Genomic DNA, 16,563 nt, shown 5'->3' with positions numbered 1-16,563 from the left:
ACCTTCCTGCAGCTGCCAGGACTTAAAGGGGTCTTAGAAGAACGATGGGGACAGACTTTTTAGCAGGACCTGTAGCGATAGGACAAGGGGTAACAGTTTTAAACTAAGAAAGGGCAGATTTAGTCTAGATATGAGGAAGAAATTTTTCACCATGAGGATGGTGAAACCCTGGCCCAGGTTGCCCAGAGAGGTGGTAGATGCCTCATCCCTGGAACCATCCCAGGTCAGGCTGGACGGGGCTCTGAGCAACCTGATCGAGTTGAAGATGTCCCTGCTCATGGCAGGGGAGTTGGACTAGATGGCCTTGAAAGGTCCCTTCCAACCCAGATGATTCTATGATTCTATGCTTGCTCAACATCAAGCAAGCATTAACTCTGCGTAATATAGGAGTAGTGGCTTTCTCCCATGCTGGGAAGCTTAATTTATTTCAGTCCATAGAAGAGGAACACATCGACAGTGGCTAGCGTTTTTCATTACAGCTGTACATGCCCATTTCGTTGTGTAATACAGCTTAATGAAACCAGTGACCACAGACTCCAGTGTCCTGCATCTCACAGACCAAAGTGATTTGCAGATCAAGCATTTATGGTAAATAGCAACTCATGATCAAACCAGAGCTCTGGTCTGCCATGAAAAGCCAAGCTGCAGGTAGCTGGTACCTACAAAGCAGTTACTTCTCTTTCAACAAGCTAGTCACCCTCAGTAAGCTGGACTGGCTTGCTCATGAGCAATCATCTTTCAATGACATCCTGTTGAGAGAGATCCTCCCTTGGCAGAAGCACCTTGCCATTATGTCCATAGAAAGCCTCTCTCTTCCCCTGGAGCTCTGTCTCAGGCACAGTACTCAAGCAATGGGAGTCACTAGTGTAAAGCTTCACAGAAACAAAATATCTTCCTTTCAGAAAGGGTAAGAAAAAGAATGTACTGCAATGGAAAATTACCTAGCAGTAATTTGGACTGGTACAGTCCTCTTTTCTTCCCCGTTTTTTGCTCCCTCTAAAAAGCATCTGTTCAAAAAATCTTCAGTTTAAACACAACTGAGTGAAGAATAATCTTTCACAGAGCTGGAGGAGTATCAGCCTGACTCCAGCTTCCTTGATGGCAGAGATAATAGCATGATATATGCTTTTAAGGAGTGATGAAAAGGAGAAGGCTATGACAAACTGAATTATGGTTAGTTTCCTCTTTTTTATGGCTCAACATTGACCTTGGCTTCGAGGAGTCCTTCTGAACTCAGAAGGAAAGAAAAATGGCAAGTTAAGAAAAAATAGTCTATTTTCTTCTCATCTGTCATGTCACATTTTTATGGTTTAATACCTCAGGATACAGGCAAGCAACTAGAAAGTGTTGCACATCCCACCAAGAAGCTAGAAAATGCCTTTTCCCAGTGATATGAAATTGTAGCCATTTATACAGCTGATTAGCAAGCAATCTATTTTATAAGACTAAAAGTAACTTGTGCTAACTGTCAAACCAGTGTAATTTGGAAGGAAAATCCACTGCTGGAGGAAATCCAATCAGATTTGCTCAGAGATGTGACATGTTAGAAATAGTCCCCAAGGAAAATGAATTAGTTAACAAAGTAGAAGTTAAATTGTTTAAGGTACCTGTTCAATGTGATTTGCCAAACGGATTTTACCTTCCCACATGGGTGTACATGTGTGTGTAATATATTAACAATCTATATAATATATACAATCTATATAGGCTTATGTATTTACAGGTAAACATATATATTTGTAATAAATAGTAATATATGAATACAGTAACGCATTTCCACACACGTACAGACACTACAACTAATAAATTAAAATTATTCTACCAACGTCACGTCTAGGGACACGGAAAAAACAGTACGTCGAATAACTCATATTGCAGGTGTATTTTTACAGCAAGTAGAACATTCAGTAAAAACCTCTTGAACATACATACCTTAAATTTTAAGACAGGTGGTTTTGATATGGTGGATGCCTTTAACCCATGTAACCTCTCGTCTATCTCTCTCAACCTGGAAAATAGAGATCTTTCTGAGATCCAATAAAAAACGTAGCCTAACCTCTCTGACCCAAACAGGCATTCCTGTGGGGTCCAACAGTTTTGTCTGCTGGGAAGAGAGAGTGATGGTGTCAGTCCTTCCTGGATGCAGTCCAACTGATTAAGAATCAGTGTATGTGAAATCCTGTTTCTCTGACCACAGAAGGAATCAACCACGACATGACAATTTCCTTGTTCACCACCCCAAGCATCTGCCCACCCTCCTTCTTCAGGAGTGGGTGACTCACCTCCTGTTTCCTTGGTGTTTTTGCAGCCAAATCACCTGCTGATTTTTTTTTTTTTTTTTTTTTAAATCAGCCACAGGAAACTCCATGGCCCAAACGTTATGGAGTTCTGTATTGTGATAGCATATCTAGAGGACAGTGTTCCACTCTTTCAACTATCATTAAAAAAGGTTGTTCACCTCTTCTTTGAGATAGCCTGAATTAAAAAAGCAGCTACAATATAAAGCACCCCATACAGACTGGTTAAACTGTCCAGCCCCAGCCCTACAGCATTGTGCCCTCTTCAGAGCAGGAAAACACCATCTCCTCAAGTTCCACAAAAGCATTACGGAAACAAACACATTAAGTTTAACCTCTGCCATCCTGGTTAGAAAGAAGCAAGTCTGGAGCTGAAACTTTCCAAAGAGCAAACCTTTCAAACCTTTCAGAAAGGTTTCTATGCTTTAGTGAGCAAGATTCAGTCCTAGAAAAGAAGGCATGCAGAATTCTTGACTCTTGTGAACCACTGTCAAATGCTTCCAATACACACCCTCACACGCTGTATGTATGTTGCTCTACAACGCAGAATATTTATACATGCTGCAAGGCACCCTACTCAGGCATAAGCATTTCCAGAAATCTGCTATGTGTTTGCCATCCTTAAAACACTACAAATCCAGAAGTTACAGGATGTCAGCAGTATATTCTCTGTCATTTCAGACTGAATTGCACTAAGGTGGCTGGCGAAATGGAGAGCCACTCTTAGCTATACAGAAGCACCAGTGTCAAATGATGCTTGGATTACAGTGGATGCAACCTGAAGCACTTCAGAGGATGCCTAAGGAGCTGGAGCATGAGTGTGAGAATGGTAATTTTTCCTGATCATATGCTAGTGATATGCCTGAAGGGTCGTCTTACCACTGGACAACTTCATTACGTTTCTTATTTCCCTTCTCTTAGAAAGGCTGCACTTTATCCAGCCTCACAGCTGATAGAGATGTCCTGTAGCAATCCCCAACTACACACATACTGATCTCAAGCACTGTGGGAGATCTGATGCTATATTAGTGCTTCCAAAGTGCTACCAATACTAAGACAGGTTTTAAGAAGGAACCAAAAAGGACTGTGATCCTGATTTAACCTCACCTCCCACTAGAAAGATTGAAGCTCACGCAACTGTTATTAGATTCTCTATCTATGGGTGTCTCACAGCACCTTGATAGGCAGGTTAGAACAGGAAAATCACCTTAACACTGTGGAGACATCATGATGACCTGCAAAGTCCCCTAACAGTGAGAATCCCCACCAATACTTGCAAAGTGCTGAAACCAAGATCGTGTTTGTCACAGTGGGCAGTGCTGCTTCACACTCCCAACACTTCCAGCAGCAGGAAGAAGCTGGTAAATGATCCACAGCAGAGTAGTAACCCCATAAACCCAATCACAGCAATTACAGCATCTGTATCCAGCTGGTGGAGCTCAATTTCCAAGCTGAGTCTAGGAGGAAACTTCTCATTTTCCTCTAGAAACTTAGGAATTTCCCAGCTCAGGTTCTGCTCAGTATCACAGCTCACTGCCCACCTACAAGCTACTTTGTTGTGTTCCTCCTCAAGTGTCTGGAGGGCTAATGGTCTGACCTTCTCCTTTCTTCCTGGCTATGATCTACTCCCAATGCATCTGGTCAATGAGCTAGTTGCTTGGTTCTGGTACAGCACGTAGGATGTGGGTTCAGAGCTCCTATTAGCAGTGCCAGCTCCCTGTGCCTGCTCAGTCCTGCGTTTAGCATTTACCACTGCCATTCATCACCAGCAGAAGAACATCAGCCACAAAAGGTAACAGCCATGGTGGGTTCTGGAAACGCTCAAAGGGTGTCATCTAGGTTTTTCTCCTTTAATAATCAGAAGTGGATGCATTACCGTTGTTTAGTTATGTAAAGTTCTTCAAGTAAACGTTGCTCCTCATAGCTCATCCAACGGTCTTCGAGCTCCTCCTCCTCCTTCTGCAGCAACTGTTCGTAAAGCCTGACGGGGTTCCAGCCAGTCATGATGTCGTAGGTGATGACGCAGCCCAGCGAGTGGGAAACAATCGAGACTTTTCCTCCTTTCTCTTCAAACTCTGGATTCCGGGAGCAGAAAAGAGTGTATAGCCGGTTCAGCTCCTGCTGCAGTCCTTTGACCAGCTGTTTCAAGAATGTAAGGAAATAAAGTTTAACATCAACATTTTATCACCCCTGTTCATGTTCATGTATGTTCATGTGCTACACTGACCAGTTTCTTGAGCATCTAGGACGAACAGGATGGCCTGTTTACTTAAGGCTCGGAAAATGAGCAAAGTCTCATGGTCAGCAGCAACAGTTTGGTTGACTGTCACTGACTCCAGCGGTCCATCTCTCCTCTCCAGATCCAGTAGCAAACCACCACACAGGACACATGGGTGACCCTACAACTGCTACACTACACCGTCCAAAGCATTAAATTGAAATAAACCCTTAAACAAATGACAGCTGTGCTTAAAAGTACTTAGCAGCATCCTCTGAGGTCAGCAACAGCAAGGTACTTCGTTTTCACTAGCGATCCGTTAGCGCAACAGTGACTATTAATACAGCTGTATTTCCCTTATTTCTTGTTTCTCCCCCAGTTTCTCCACCTTTTCACAGCACTGCATGTTTCTCCTGCGTCAGAGGTTCACTCCTTTTTTAACCTAAGGAGGCTGGAAGGAGCCTGAACCACACTTGATCTAGAATCAACTCACATCACCACAGACTTGGCACATAACCCTTGACAAGTCAGAATCTCTCTTCTCCATCTATCAAAGTGAGCAACAGCATTCCTACCTTATTGCCGGGCACCGGGAAGATAAATCCACTAAAATGGATATGCTCAGATATTACAGCGACAGCCTAAATGGGTTCTGGGAAAACATCCTCAAATTGCTTTTGGATCTTCATAGAGCATCCTTGAACTCCTCAAGTCTTTTGTTATTCCGCCCAGCGCTTAGCTACAAGGAGATGCAGCTTTCTGTCCTACTTCCCCTCCTACCATACCGCACCTATCGTAATTTCTCCAAAGGAATCAGAAAGAAATGATGCTGCTAAAGAATAAAAAGCCTCATCTCGGGCAAAAGGAAGATACGGGAAGAGAAGAAGCACAAATGAGACAGGCAGAGCCAGAAGTTGAACATTTTATATAAACAATGTTGAGCAAAACAGTTTTCTGGTTATAGGTTTCTAGGAGGGTTTTGGGGGGAAAAACAGGAATGCAACATGGTTCTCAAACATCATGGGCTAGACCTGTAGTACTACTGCAATAAATATATATCCGTCCTATGTTAATTGAGTCTCTGAGAGGCTTATCTGCTTCAAATCCTACACTAGTGTACATATGCATAAAATGTTCAGATTCACAAAAAGCATTTTTTAGAGAGAAATGTTGAAAGCCATGAGATTTAGGAACTAGACAATACAAAAAAGGCAGCTTTGCTTGTAAAATTCAGCATGGTAACTGCGCAATGCTTCCAGGCTATGGCATAGAGGAGGACAAACAAGAATTTGCAAATCATTCCCTTGTTAGCAACCAGAAATTAAAGCTATAGAACATGCAATTTGAACATGATTTTTCAAGAGCCTGAATCATTACTGAATATAAATATGAATGGCACTAGGACTGTCAGTGTTTGATACAGATTTTACTGAGTGAGAATTCACACATCAAACCCTATGCTTAGAGTACTGTGAAATGATTAACAAAGCATTGCAACAGCTTGGAGAAATGAGTATCATACTACCTATTTTCAAGTATTTTTGACAGTGACACTGCCTATTCTTGCATTTGGCTTTATACAGACTTTGGGCACTACTTCTACACAGGAATAAACAGGCAGAGGTTTTACCAAGAGTTGGAGCTGAAAACAGAAATCAGGACTAGCTTTGGCTGGCTGGCATTCTCTCCATTTAAAAAGGTTTTGATTAAAACCCAGGACAAATAGCAGAGATCTGTTGAAATCAAAGTGTTTTGGGATTCCTGCCAGGAGCTCAGTGAAATGAGGGAATGCTGACATCCAGCAGTTTGTGTTGGCTGGCTGACAGGGTACCCTCCAAGGGAGCCAACATACATCGTCCTGCCGTTGGGGACCTCAGCAGCGAGCCTGGGACCCCAGCCATACAGTAGAGGCTCTGGACGGAACGCTGGCTTCAGGTTTCAGAGTCAGCAGTATAAAAAATGCCGTCATCACAGCTTCCAGCATCCCTGACAGTACAGCAGGGAGAAGAGTCATCTTAAAATATGCCATCTTGTTTTAAAAAATCCTAAATAAGCAGTATTAATACATCTCAGTGTCCCCAGATTTTCCTCTGGTGGGAAAAGCAAGATGCACAACTCAACTGCTTCCCTTGGTTTCTTGTTCCATACGAGCTGTCGCTCCCAATGTCCTGCCCAACTTGCTCAACAGCCCTGTACCCTGCTCTCCTGTACCCTACTCCTGCACAGCCTATTTCCCTGGAAAAGCAGATATTTTCCAGGGAGAATGATATTATGTCAGTCTCCCCCACAGCCCATAGGCACAGAACAGGTAAATAATCTTCTGGCATCATGGCATTTCATTACAAAGGTCTTGTGCTCTTGCGATCTGGGGGCATAAGACAGAATATTCTTGGAAAGTCCTGGTTGGACACAGAATCCAACCCTGTTTTTAACGGCTCCTTAAAAACATGCTGTTACTGAGGAGTTAGACAAAAAAATGGGCAGTTACTAAGAAACTCTGCATGGATTTCCAAATAGCTGTGTATTTGGAAGTTTGCAGACCAGAGTCCAAGCATTTAATTCAACTAAATCATCTGATCGAGATTGTTTCTAAACTCCAAATCACTGGTTACCTAACTTAATTGTAGGGTAGAAGGTCTGCTGTAGTAAAGCCTCCAGATTTTCAGGCACTGTGAATGGTCTGGTTTGCTGCTATGCCAAAACCAGAAGCCCTCCACCTGCAGGGAGCGCTTATGGATGTTTGTATCTTGCCAACAGCTCTGTATCAGTACTAGGATTAGAAACTAAACCTTTTGGTATGTACTAAGAAAAAAAAATAAAAGGAAAAGAAAAAGCATATTCATTTTAAGTCCCAGCTAAATTAAGCAGTATATGAAGTGAAGATAATATTTAATCCTGATTTGCTTTCTTAGTCCTAAAAAGCATACAATATTCTAACTTCTAGAAAAAAAGCTTGGTGTGAAAAGAGCTTTAGTCTAGCAGATGTAACACGAAGTGCTTTCAAAGCTCTTCTGTAGTTACAGCTTGATGTAGATCCTAACACTCCATATAAAAGTACCTTCTATAAACACCAAACGGCTTTATATTAGTTAAAATCAGTGACTTTTTTCATTGAAATTAAACATGAAAACCTCGTTGTGAGGTGGTAAGTAAAGGGTGCCTCACCCAGAGCTTGCTGGCAGCTTCTCCTGCTCTCGCTGCACCTCCGTCCGATGACTCCCCCGCTACGGGAGCCCTTTCCCCGCTGGTTTCCCTGGTGCTCCTGCCAACCCCAAGCCTCACTGCCTGCCGGTCCATGGGATCTACTCTGTGCTTAGGAAGGACCTGCTGCTTCTGCCTGAGAACAGGAAAGCAGCAATCATCCAGAAAAAAAACCCAAACCCAACCCAATCAACACGGAACAACGGAATGCAACACAACCAGACCCCTCTCTCTCTTTCCACCTCCGCTCTTGCCTCCTCCCTCCCAGTTCCCACTGTACTTTGGGGACCAGTGGGACTGAGCGTTCACAGAGAGCCGTTTCTCCAGCCCCCCCAGCAGGGCTTTCGGTAGGGCTTTCCCCACAAAAAGGCTTTCCTTGAGATTTTGCCCAATCCATATCACCATCTCCTAAGGCTTCTCCCACAGACTAAACAAGCTGAAATATCTCACAGAAGAGTAAATGTGGCAGCAGTCGATGGAGTCAATTTTTTTCTGCCGTGCAGCTGCTCCCACAAACCCTGCTTGCTGCTCTGACTGCTAATCTGCTGGCCGCTCCGCTCGGCTACCCTCGGCTCTTCCAGAAGGACCAGTGCAATGCGGCACGCTTACGTGGCTGTTACTGAACAGATCAAAGCACCGTAACAAAGGGAACACTTGCTATTTCTTCAAAAAACAGCCATATCAAATCCCTTCCTTCCAGCTGACCCTTCTACCACAGCATTAGCTTAGCATCTGCCTGAGGACACTGCACTATTTGAAAGAAAGGTACAGAAAAATCTTCCAGTGTTCCTATTTTCTTCCCCAGAAAAGTCCTTTCCCCCTGTTCTGATTTTTAGGGAAAAAATTCCTCAGCACCTTTTGCAGACTAGTTGTTTCAGTGTAAAAGTCTGGTGCAGGATTAAAATGCTGCAAGCTCTGGAGATGTACCCCTGCAAATACTCATAGATACCCAGAGAAAATGAAATACAAATAAGGCAGGGCTTTACAACACCTGAAGTCTTTAATGCAAGCAAATTTCCAAGACTGATTTTATGCAAGTCATAATCAGGCACATGAAGCACCCCACAAGTCTCAGTCTAGGGAGACAGCCCCTATGTACTATGAAATTTTCAGACCTGCTCAATACCAGCAGGAGCACAGACACTCGAGCCACAGTCTTGGATACAGTTTGACAGAGCAGCACCCAAGAAAGGGATGTGTTTCCTACATGTTCTAGTCCGGTCCCAAGTGGCAAGGGAGAGCCTTGATTTCCAGCAAAGATCTCAGCAAAACAGGGTGAATGGAGAAACAACGCCAGAGGACGACCGAGCAGATGTGGGATGCTGCTGTTCCCCTGTGAAGTTTCTTTTGGGAATGTGTTTCATTTTTGCTTCACAAAAAGGAGATTGATTACTACTTGCCTGAAGCTCCCTTTATCAGCTGAAGTTTTGCCAATAAATCTTCCATGCAGGAAACCCAAGCCTGCAGGATCAAGCTGCTCAGAAGTCATCAGCTTGTATTCTGACAAACCGAGGTCAAATGCTCTGTGCCCTTCACAACCCAAATTAGAGGCAGAGTAAGGAATGGTCTTTCTGCCCATTCATGGAGAGCCAGCATGACAGCCCTGCAATTCGAGGGGAAGCCAAAAACCAGACCATTGACCAAGGAATGGTTTGCTGGACCTTATCAAGCCAAAAGTCCCCTCTGCTTTCCAGTTACATGTCTGTTTGGCATATGGCTTCCAAGAAGACAAAAAGAACAGCCCATTCCACCCATTCAGGAATCCTGCTTGGCAAAGGCACGTGGTTTATAAAGACAAGATGGGAGTCTGAGTTGGATGAGACACGCCACTGTCATCTCAGGCAGAAGAAGGAGCTGTGGCAAGGCTAATAATAAGGGCAGAAGGATCATGTCTCTAATCACCTCGTAGGTAGTGAGTAAGCCTGAACTGCTGGATCATGATGGGGAGCAAGCGACCGTGTAGGCAGTGACACATCCAGAGCTGCCGTCTGTCTCAGCTGAAGCCCTTTTGCGCAGAACGTTAACGGCAGCCTGTGCTGAGCTGGAAAAAACCAAACCTCTAAATCCCTGGCACCAGCATCCAAAACAGCTGTTCATTCCTCCGTGACGCGGCAGCAGCCTTGCGAGACACCAGTGCAAATAAGCGTGTCGGCTTCTTGCAAAGCAGGAGGAAGTCGGCTGTGTGCGCGGCTGGACAAACACCTACACCAGGGAGATCCAAGGAGGAGGAACTGCACTCCCTGCCCATTCTAGCAGGCATATTGCTGGGGTGGAAGGGGCTTTTCAATGCACATCAGGGTAAAAAACGACATTTTCCCCTCAATAGCCAGGAAATTAGTTTTTTCAAGAAAACAAGGAGTACAAAACCTCTGGGCTGGCACCCTGAGCACAGAAGTAATGCAGAGCTTGCACTGCTCTTAGTCAAGTCCTCGGTGACCTGCTTGCTGCCAAAACTTGGATATAGCACTCCAGTCCCAACCTCTTTGATCTGTCAAAGCCAACAAAACCACCTGCTCTCCTCTTGGGCTATGCTGATTGTCCTCTTCCGAGACCGCTCTCAGCTCCAACCACCGCCTTGCTGTAACTTTCTCTCTGCTGCTTCCACAGGACCCGCACCCACTAGACAATCTTCTCATATGAACAGCTTGAAGCCCAAGAGAAAAAAAAAACAACATATGAAAAGGGAGTGCAGGAAACCTGACCTCTGTGTCCCCTCCAGCTTGAATAGCATGACTGTTTTTGTAGGCTTTGTGGGAAAGGAATTTTAAGGAGATCTGAGGAACACCACGTTTTGCAAGCAGCTCCCTCCAAATGTCAAGAGAACTTGAGGAGAAAGTGCAAACTTGTTTGAAATTCAGCAAGCAGGCAATAAGAAGGTGCGTGATCCAACTGGAGGTAGAAGAAGGTCCTTAAAAGGCACTGAAAGATCTGGAGCTCAAGGATGGATTGTAAAGGACCGTGAAAGCAAAGACAAGGAGTGTTTGCTTCACGTGAACCAGGAGAACGTGCCAGCATGCAACTCAGAGATGGGGAGACTGCTGACTCTCCAGAATACAACAGTTGCCGTGCTCCCTGATGGCATCACGGATGGATGCTGGAAGAGTGTCACAACAACCGATGAGAGGCCAGAATGAGACTTATCTGTGTGAACAGACAGGAATGGCTGTTTGTCTTAGTGACGTTACAAAAAAAGGATCTGCGGATCTGCTCAGACCCGACTCTCTTCTTTCAGTATCCCCCTTGCTGTTGAAAAGCTGAGTCTAACCCATTTCTAATCCAACCACTGTGTTCAAGACTAAGCTTAGGTTCAGTAACCTATCACTTCATAAAGTTGAGAATACATTCAAGGAGAATCAAATGAATTAAGCAAGCCATGAAAGTGCTGCCAAGCAGCTCCTAGACTATTAGGTTCAACAGAATAAGCAAAAGCAATGTTGAAATAGTTGCAGTTAAATGTTTCTTGCTTCACATCCCTCTTGTTTTCAGACACACATAAAACAATTGCCTTTTGTTGCTGAAAGGAGTGCATAAGACAAGGACATTTCCATTGCAAAACCTCGTATTAAAGAGGGATGAAAGCTTTAGTAAAAGTTAATACTTGCCCCAAATTTCAGGAGTACAGTCACTAATTCTCCTTTTTAATACATGTATAATAGCAAACCATCAAGCCATTTCAAGGTAGACAGCGAAGCCTGCCCAAGGGAGCAATGCTGAGTTGGCTGCATTACATTGCATTCCTCCTGGCCTCCTAAAGCCTGTAATGTACCTCCGACACCAAGCCCACAGCCTCCACATCCCAGATGCTGGCTTCTTCATTTCCTCTCCTCCGCTGGTGAGAAACATTCAATACCCACCACATTTCCCTGCTCTTCAGCCGTGGCAGAAGTAATTCATAAACATCTCCTACTGATCAGAGGCTACTGCAATATTTGCACTAAATCTTTTGAGAACTTGGGATGATGGATGTAAATAATATTTATCCTGCACTAAAGGCATTTTCTGCTGAGACATATATCAATAATTTACAGAATTACAATTAGTCTGGAAGTAAGTTCAGCGAAGATAGTAAAATAAGTACATAACAGTATAATGAAGGTGACAGCACTAGATTTACTATGCATCAATTAGTCTTTTTAATCTCTGTTACAGCCATTTATTATTAAAGAAATATGAAGTTACAGCGACACAGATGTGAAGACACAGAAGTCACCCACCGAAGACAATAAACCCCAAGGTTAAGTTACCATAGATGGCACTAGCAAGGTCAGAACTAAAAGTGTGAAATTATTGTTCATTTAGAAATAGGCAATGTGCATCAAAGCAACAATTTGTTGCTTCTCCTTATTGTCTGTAACGCTTAAAGAGGGATTCTGTTTTACGCATCATGGACCACCGTACAGCTGAGGACCTGCACACAAACGCACAACTGAATCAGTTGGCTGCAGATGTCCTCCAGACTGAACTCTGAGACCAGACAGCCCAAGATGTTCATAAGGCTGTACTGAATTATTAATACCTGTCTGGTATCACACATTACATGTCAGATGTCAGAGGCACCTTTTGGATATCCTCCTACCATGCTGCAGAAGAAGCAATACTTGAAATCGGAGAGGGGGTTATCCACCACGCTCCCGTAACGCTTAGCAGAGCAATCCGGCTGCACCTGAAACAGCCCTTTGCTATCCCATGTCAAAGCTGATACGACGACAGTGGCTACCCACTTGCAAATCCTTTAACGAGTTGTTTAAAGAGTGGTCAAAAGCTTTAAAGAAGCAGTTATGTTGCTTCTAGATGTGGGGAAGATCCTGGGAAGCAGAAAGAAAATTCGTATCAAAGTACTGTTGGGTGTTGTCCGGTGAATAGCGGCTCTACTCTTCTCTAGGCTGAACTCGCTGCACTGCGCAATTTATTTCACAGGGGCACAGCAAAGTTTAATTAGCTCCTTTTGAGATATTTTTAGGACTTCTGGATGGAAAGCACTAAGAGTGCCCACAGTATACAAAGAATCGGGTTGGCGTGATGAAGTGGTGAGCTGGAATGTTAATTTCGAGCAACGTGTGATCACGTGAATACTTGAAGACAAGGCTTATTTCTGAGCTGGAATGAGCACTCGGAGCAAAGTGCCACAAACAGGCTCCACACTAACATGGGAAAAACCGCAGTTGTTTTTCCAGAAGAATGCTCAACTTGACACTATTGTGTTTAAACTCTGTCAAGTCAGGTCACAGGAAATAAAGTAGGATGAGTAACCAAAAAAACCCAAACCAACGCCAAACCAAAACGAGTCTCCTTTCTGCAGGTAAAGGCAAAATAAAAGGTGAAAAAAAGATACAAAAACTATTTAATGACTGTGAGCTTTACACAACTCCTAATCAAACGAGCAGACTCAAACACAAAGTCACATCCCGGACAACTTACTGGCAGAACATGAACTCTGTAGCTGAATGAACAACAAGGAAACCTGCATCCCAAACATTTTGACTGCAACACCAAAGATGCATTTAAGAAACCTGTTCTTCAAGTTTTTAACATTTCATTTGCAATAGCACTTTCTTTTTTGGACAAATACTTGCAATTTGAATTGTACAACTTTGCTGTAAGAAGTTGTAAGATTGTTGGACCCGGGACAAAGGTTTATCAACGCAGTCTGAGTATGGTAAGGTAATGATCAACTTGCTGCAAACATTTCGAGAAAAATTTACTTGATTCAGTAATGAAAACAACTTAGTCTTCTGTAATCAAATCTAAGCACAGCCACAGCACACTCATTTTATTTGTCAATTCTTGTACTTGAGGGGTGGTGATATACCTGCAAAACTACAGTTCTACTGAGCAATGAATTAAATTTTTCATGCATTGTTGGCCAGCATACCTGAACTTTACTCGCTAATCCACTTCCCATAAGATGCCCACAGACATGGCAAGCCTCTAAAGCAGTTAAAAAAAAAAAAAAAATCTATTTCAAAGCTGCCAGAGAAGTTTTCATTGCTTGCCACAAAAGTTCATGCTGGCCTCAGTTCCGCAACAGGGAGAGAAACCTGATACACAGTGGAGAACCCAGGAGCTCTGAATAATGAACTTCGCATTACTGAGCAACAAAAGAGGTACAGCTTTCAGCACACTTATTGCTGGTGTTGGAAGATTAAAAGGCTCACAGCGATCTCACCACCATTGCTGCTATCAGGAAAAGAAGTATTATTAGGTAGTTTACGGTTTAAAATTATATTGCCAGTCTAAAGGATTTATACATATCTCATTTTAATGAAAGATAGCATCAAATCCACAGGTAACCTTTGAAAGTCTCTCCTCTCCCTGCCCCAGCCTAACCAAGCACAGAGCACCAAGGCTGCAAAAACATTACCAGTACTCCACACGTAATGCAGTCAATATAGAAAAAACTGGAACTCCTTTGGAAACTAATCCTCAAACATTGCCCCCGGGGTTCTCCAGTGTGTGTGACATAGAAAGGATGCTGTGGGGGCAATGCACTGCACGTATTTTACAGGCTACTTTATCACTTATTCAAGGCTTTCCCCCTTTGATTAATGGGGTCACTACAGCTACAGAGACTATAGCACACATGAGCCTATACAGATGTGGCGAGGTAAGTGTTCCACTACATCAACAGCCCTCTAACAAACAGGTCACCGAGCGTCGCCTTGCTTTTCCTGCAAGGCGAGTGCACGCAAACGCGCTGAAACGCGTTTACACATGCCGTCATCCCATCTGACACCAGTGAAATGACAAACGTCCATGGATTTTGCAAGAGGTAAGAAGAATCTCAGCTCTATGAACTCTCATTGCTCTGAATATGCAGATGCATGGAAACGCCGTAAAAAACCTTCCCATTTCGAAGCTGCTGATACAAACCCATTTTAGACAGCTCTAAACAAGCTACACTGATTGTACTGTCTGCTGCTTCTCTACACCTCACGCTTAAAACTCTGTATTTTGATTACTGTGGATGACCATTACATACTTGCAAAGTGTTCGTATTCTTTATGCAGGGTGTCTCAAAAGGAAACTTCGCTCACATTCCTAAGCCCAGTTTGTTTCAGCCTCTACGACCTGCTCTAGTAAAAATTAGGTAAAACCACACTTACTTCATCTCTGTACAGAGGACTCGTATAATACATGATATCCATCGCGCTGCTGTTCAGCATATCCCTTAAACCTCGTACTTTATCTGGAGTAATGGAGTCCACGGTGTCTGAAAAAAAACCCAAAGAGACTTGAGTTACATGCAGGAGAATGATAAAATCCAAACAAGGCACATGCAGAAAACACGGCATGAAACTTCTGGGGACAATTTTGCAGACCGCAGCTACTGAAACAGCAAAAGAACCACGTAACGTACCTCCATCGAGGGTAAGTTTTGATCTCCATTCAACCGGAAGAAATTCAACATGTGTTGCAAGATTGGAAAAATACTTTTCTTCTATTTTTCTTGCAGTATCTCGCATCCTATAAAAAAGAAAAGAAGAACATGTTCCTGTAAAGAATTGGTGCTTTTATCAAATAAAGCCAATACATCCAGCAACAACACATTTCTTGCATTACTACTTTTCAAATACGCCACGCATGCTTGCTAACACAGGTAATTATCTCATCTCATGCTTTTGTTACAAAGCACTTAAATTCTCATATAATGAAAAATTCGGTGCATTACATGATCAAAAAAAAAGAGTTTAAAAAGCTTTAAATGTATTATACTATGCGCTTAACATAAACCACCTAAATTCAGTTGAAAGGTATCTGTTAACTCTGGTGAGTTTGGGGTAGAATGTGATCTGAAAATTCAGAATTTTACCGCTGCCTTGAAATCCTGAATCCACTGAAATCAACCATTTAGACCAGTATGTGAGGAAGGCAATTCGTGCTTTTACACACAAAGAAAACTATCAAAAATATCGCTTGAAAAGCCAGCATTTTATTTTAATTTCACCTACCAAATTGGAAGGCTTGAGAGCTCTCAGAGTGAGAAACAGGATCAATCATTAGCATTTTAACTTGCAGTAGCAGATGGCCAGGCTAACTGTCCTTTTGAAAGCCTTCTCCTTTTTAAAGCCTACCTGAATATGGACATTGACGCACCTCTCTGAAGGGATGTGAGAAACGTTAAAGCACCTCAGCAACAAAGTGTATCTGACCCTCTTTGTTGTTTGGGGGAGAAGGGGAATAATGGTATGTGATATTCTTTTAAAAAAGCTGTTTTACTAGTGTTGCGTGAAAGATTGATCAGCAAAAAGCGAAAACCACCATGAAATTATACAAGTTAGTAAAATATCTGTGCGTTCGATCAAAAACAGTCAGCAGCCAAACTGAGAAAAAAACCTGTTACGTTTTCCTTTCTTTTCTTTACATGAATCTTGGCTCCCAATGGCATTAGCGTTTTTGAAGATGAGCACAACAAACTAAATCTGACCGAGAGGCAGCAGTGCTGGGTTTCCAGCAGCTGGTTCCCAGTTCTGAGCATCAGAGGATTTTTTTATTTGAGGCAAAGCCCAGAGTTTCAACATGGTGGTTTTGGGGTTTTTCCCCCCCCTATTTTCAAAGCAAACTCCTTTTAGTGATTGCTACAACCAAAGGCATGATGACATACATCTCCCATCTGTACTTCTACCAGTCTAAATGCAGTTTAGTAAGTTAAACTGCATTTAAACCCTCAGCTGAGACACTTTCCTAGAATATATTATTGTTTCTCTGTTCTCCTTCAATAGAAATGAGATGGTTTAGAGGGAAGGGACAATGAAAAAAAGGGGAAAAGGGAAAAAAAGGGGAAAAGGAAAAAAAGGAGAAAAGGAAAAAAAGGGGAAAAGGAAAAAAAAGGGGAAAAGGAAAAAAAAA

General features: G+C 42.9%; 1 protein-coding gene across 1 annotated transcript in view; it reads right to left on the bottom strand.

Moving 5' to 3' along the window:
• Positions 1 to 1,932: 1,932 nt before the first annotated feature.
• The window catches only part of LOC104619352 (phospholipase DDHD1-like), a gene marked incomplete at both ends in the record, with an annotated part of 39,808 nt that continues 25,177 nt past the window's right edge, over positions 1,933 to 16,563 (bottom strand). The window contains 4 exons of the mRNA XM_010285199.1: positions 1,933 to 2,008; positions 4,174 to 4,436; positions 14,820 to 14,926; positions 15,074 to 15,180. Of these exons, the coding sequence (XP_010283501.1) occupies positions 1,933 to 2,008; positions 4,174 to 4,436; positions 14,820 to 14,926; positions 15,074 to 15,180 (553 nt within the window). The remainder of the gene's footprint in view (positions 2,009 to 4,173; positions 4,437 to 14,819; positions 14,927 to 15,073; positions 15,181 to 16,563) is intronic.

Source organism: Phaethon lepturus, unplaced genomic scaffold (genome assembly GCF_000687285.1).
Source record: "Phaethon lepturus isolate BGI_N335 unplaced genomic scaffold, ASM68728v1 scaffold49694, whole genome shotgun sequence".
In the NCBI taxonomy this organism is placed as follows: domain Eukaryota; kingdom Metazoa; phylum Chordata; class Aves; order Phaethontiformes; family Phaethontidae; genus Phaethon; species Phaethon lepturus.
Note: the sequence above shows the minus strand (reverse complement) of the source record. Positions and strands in the feature narration are given on the sequence as shown.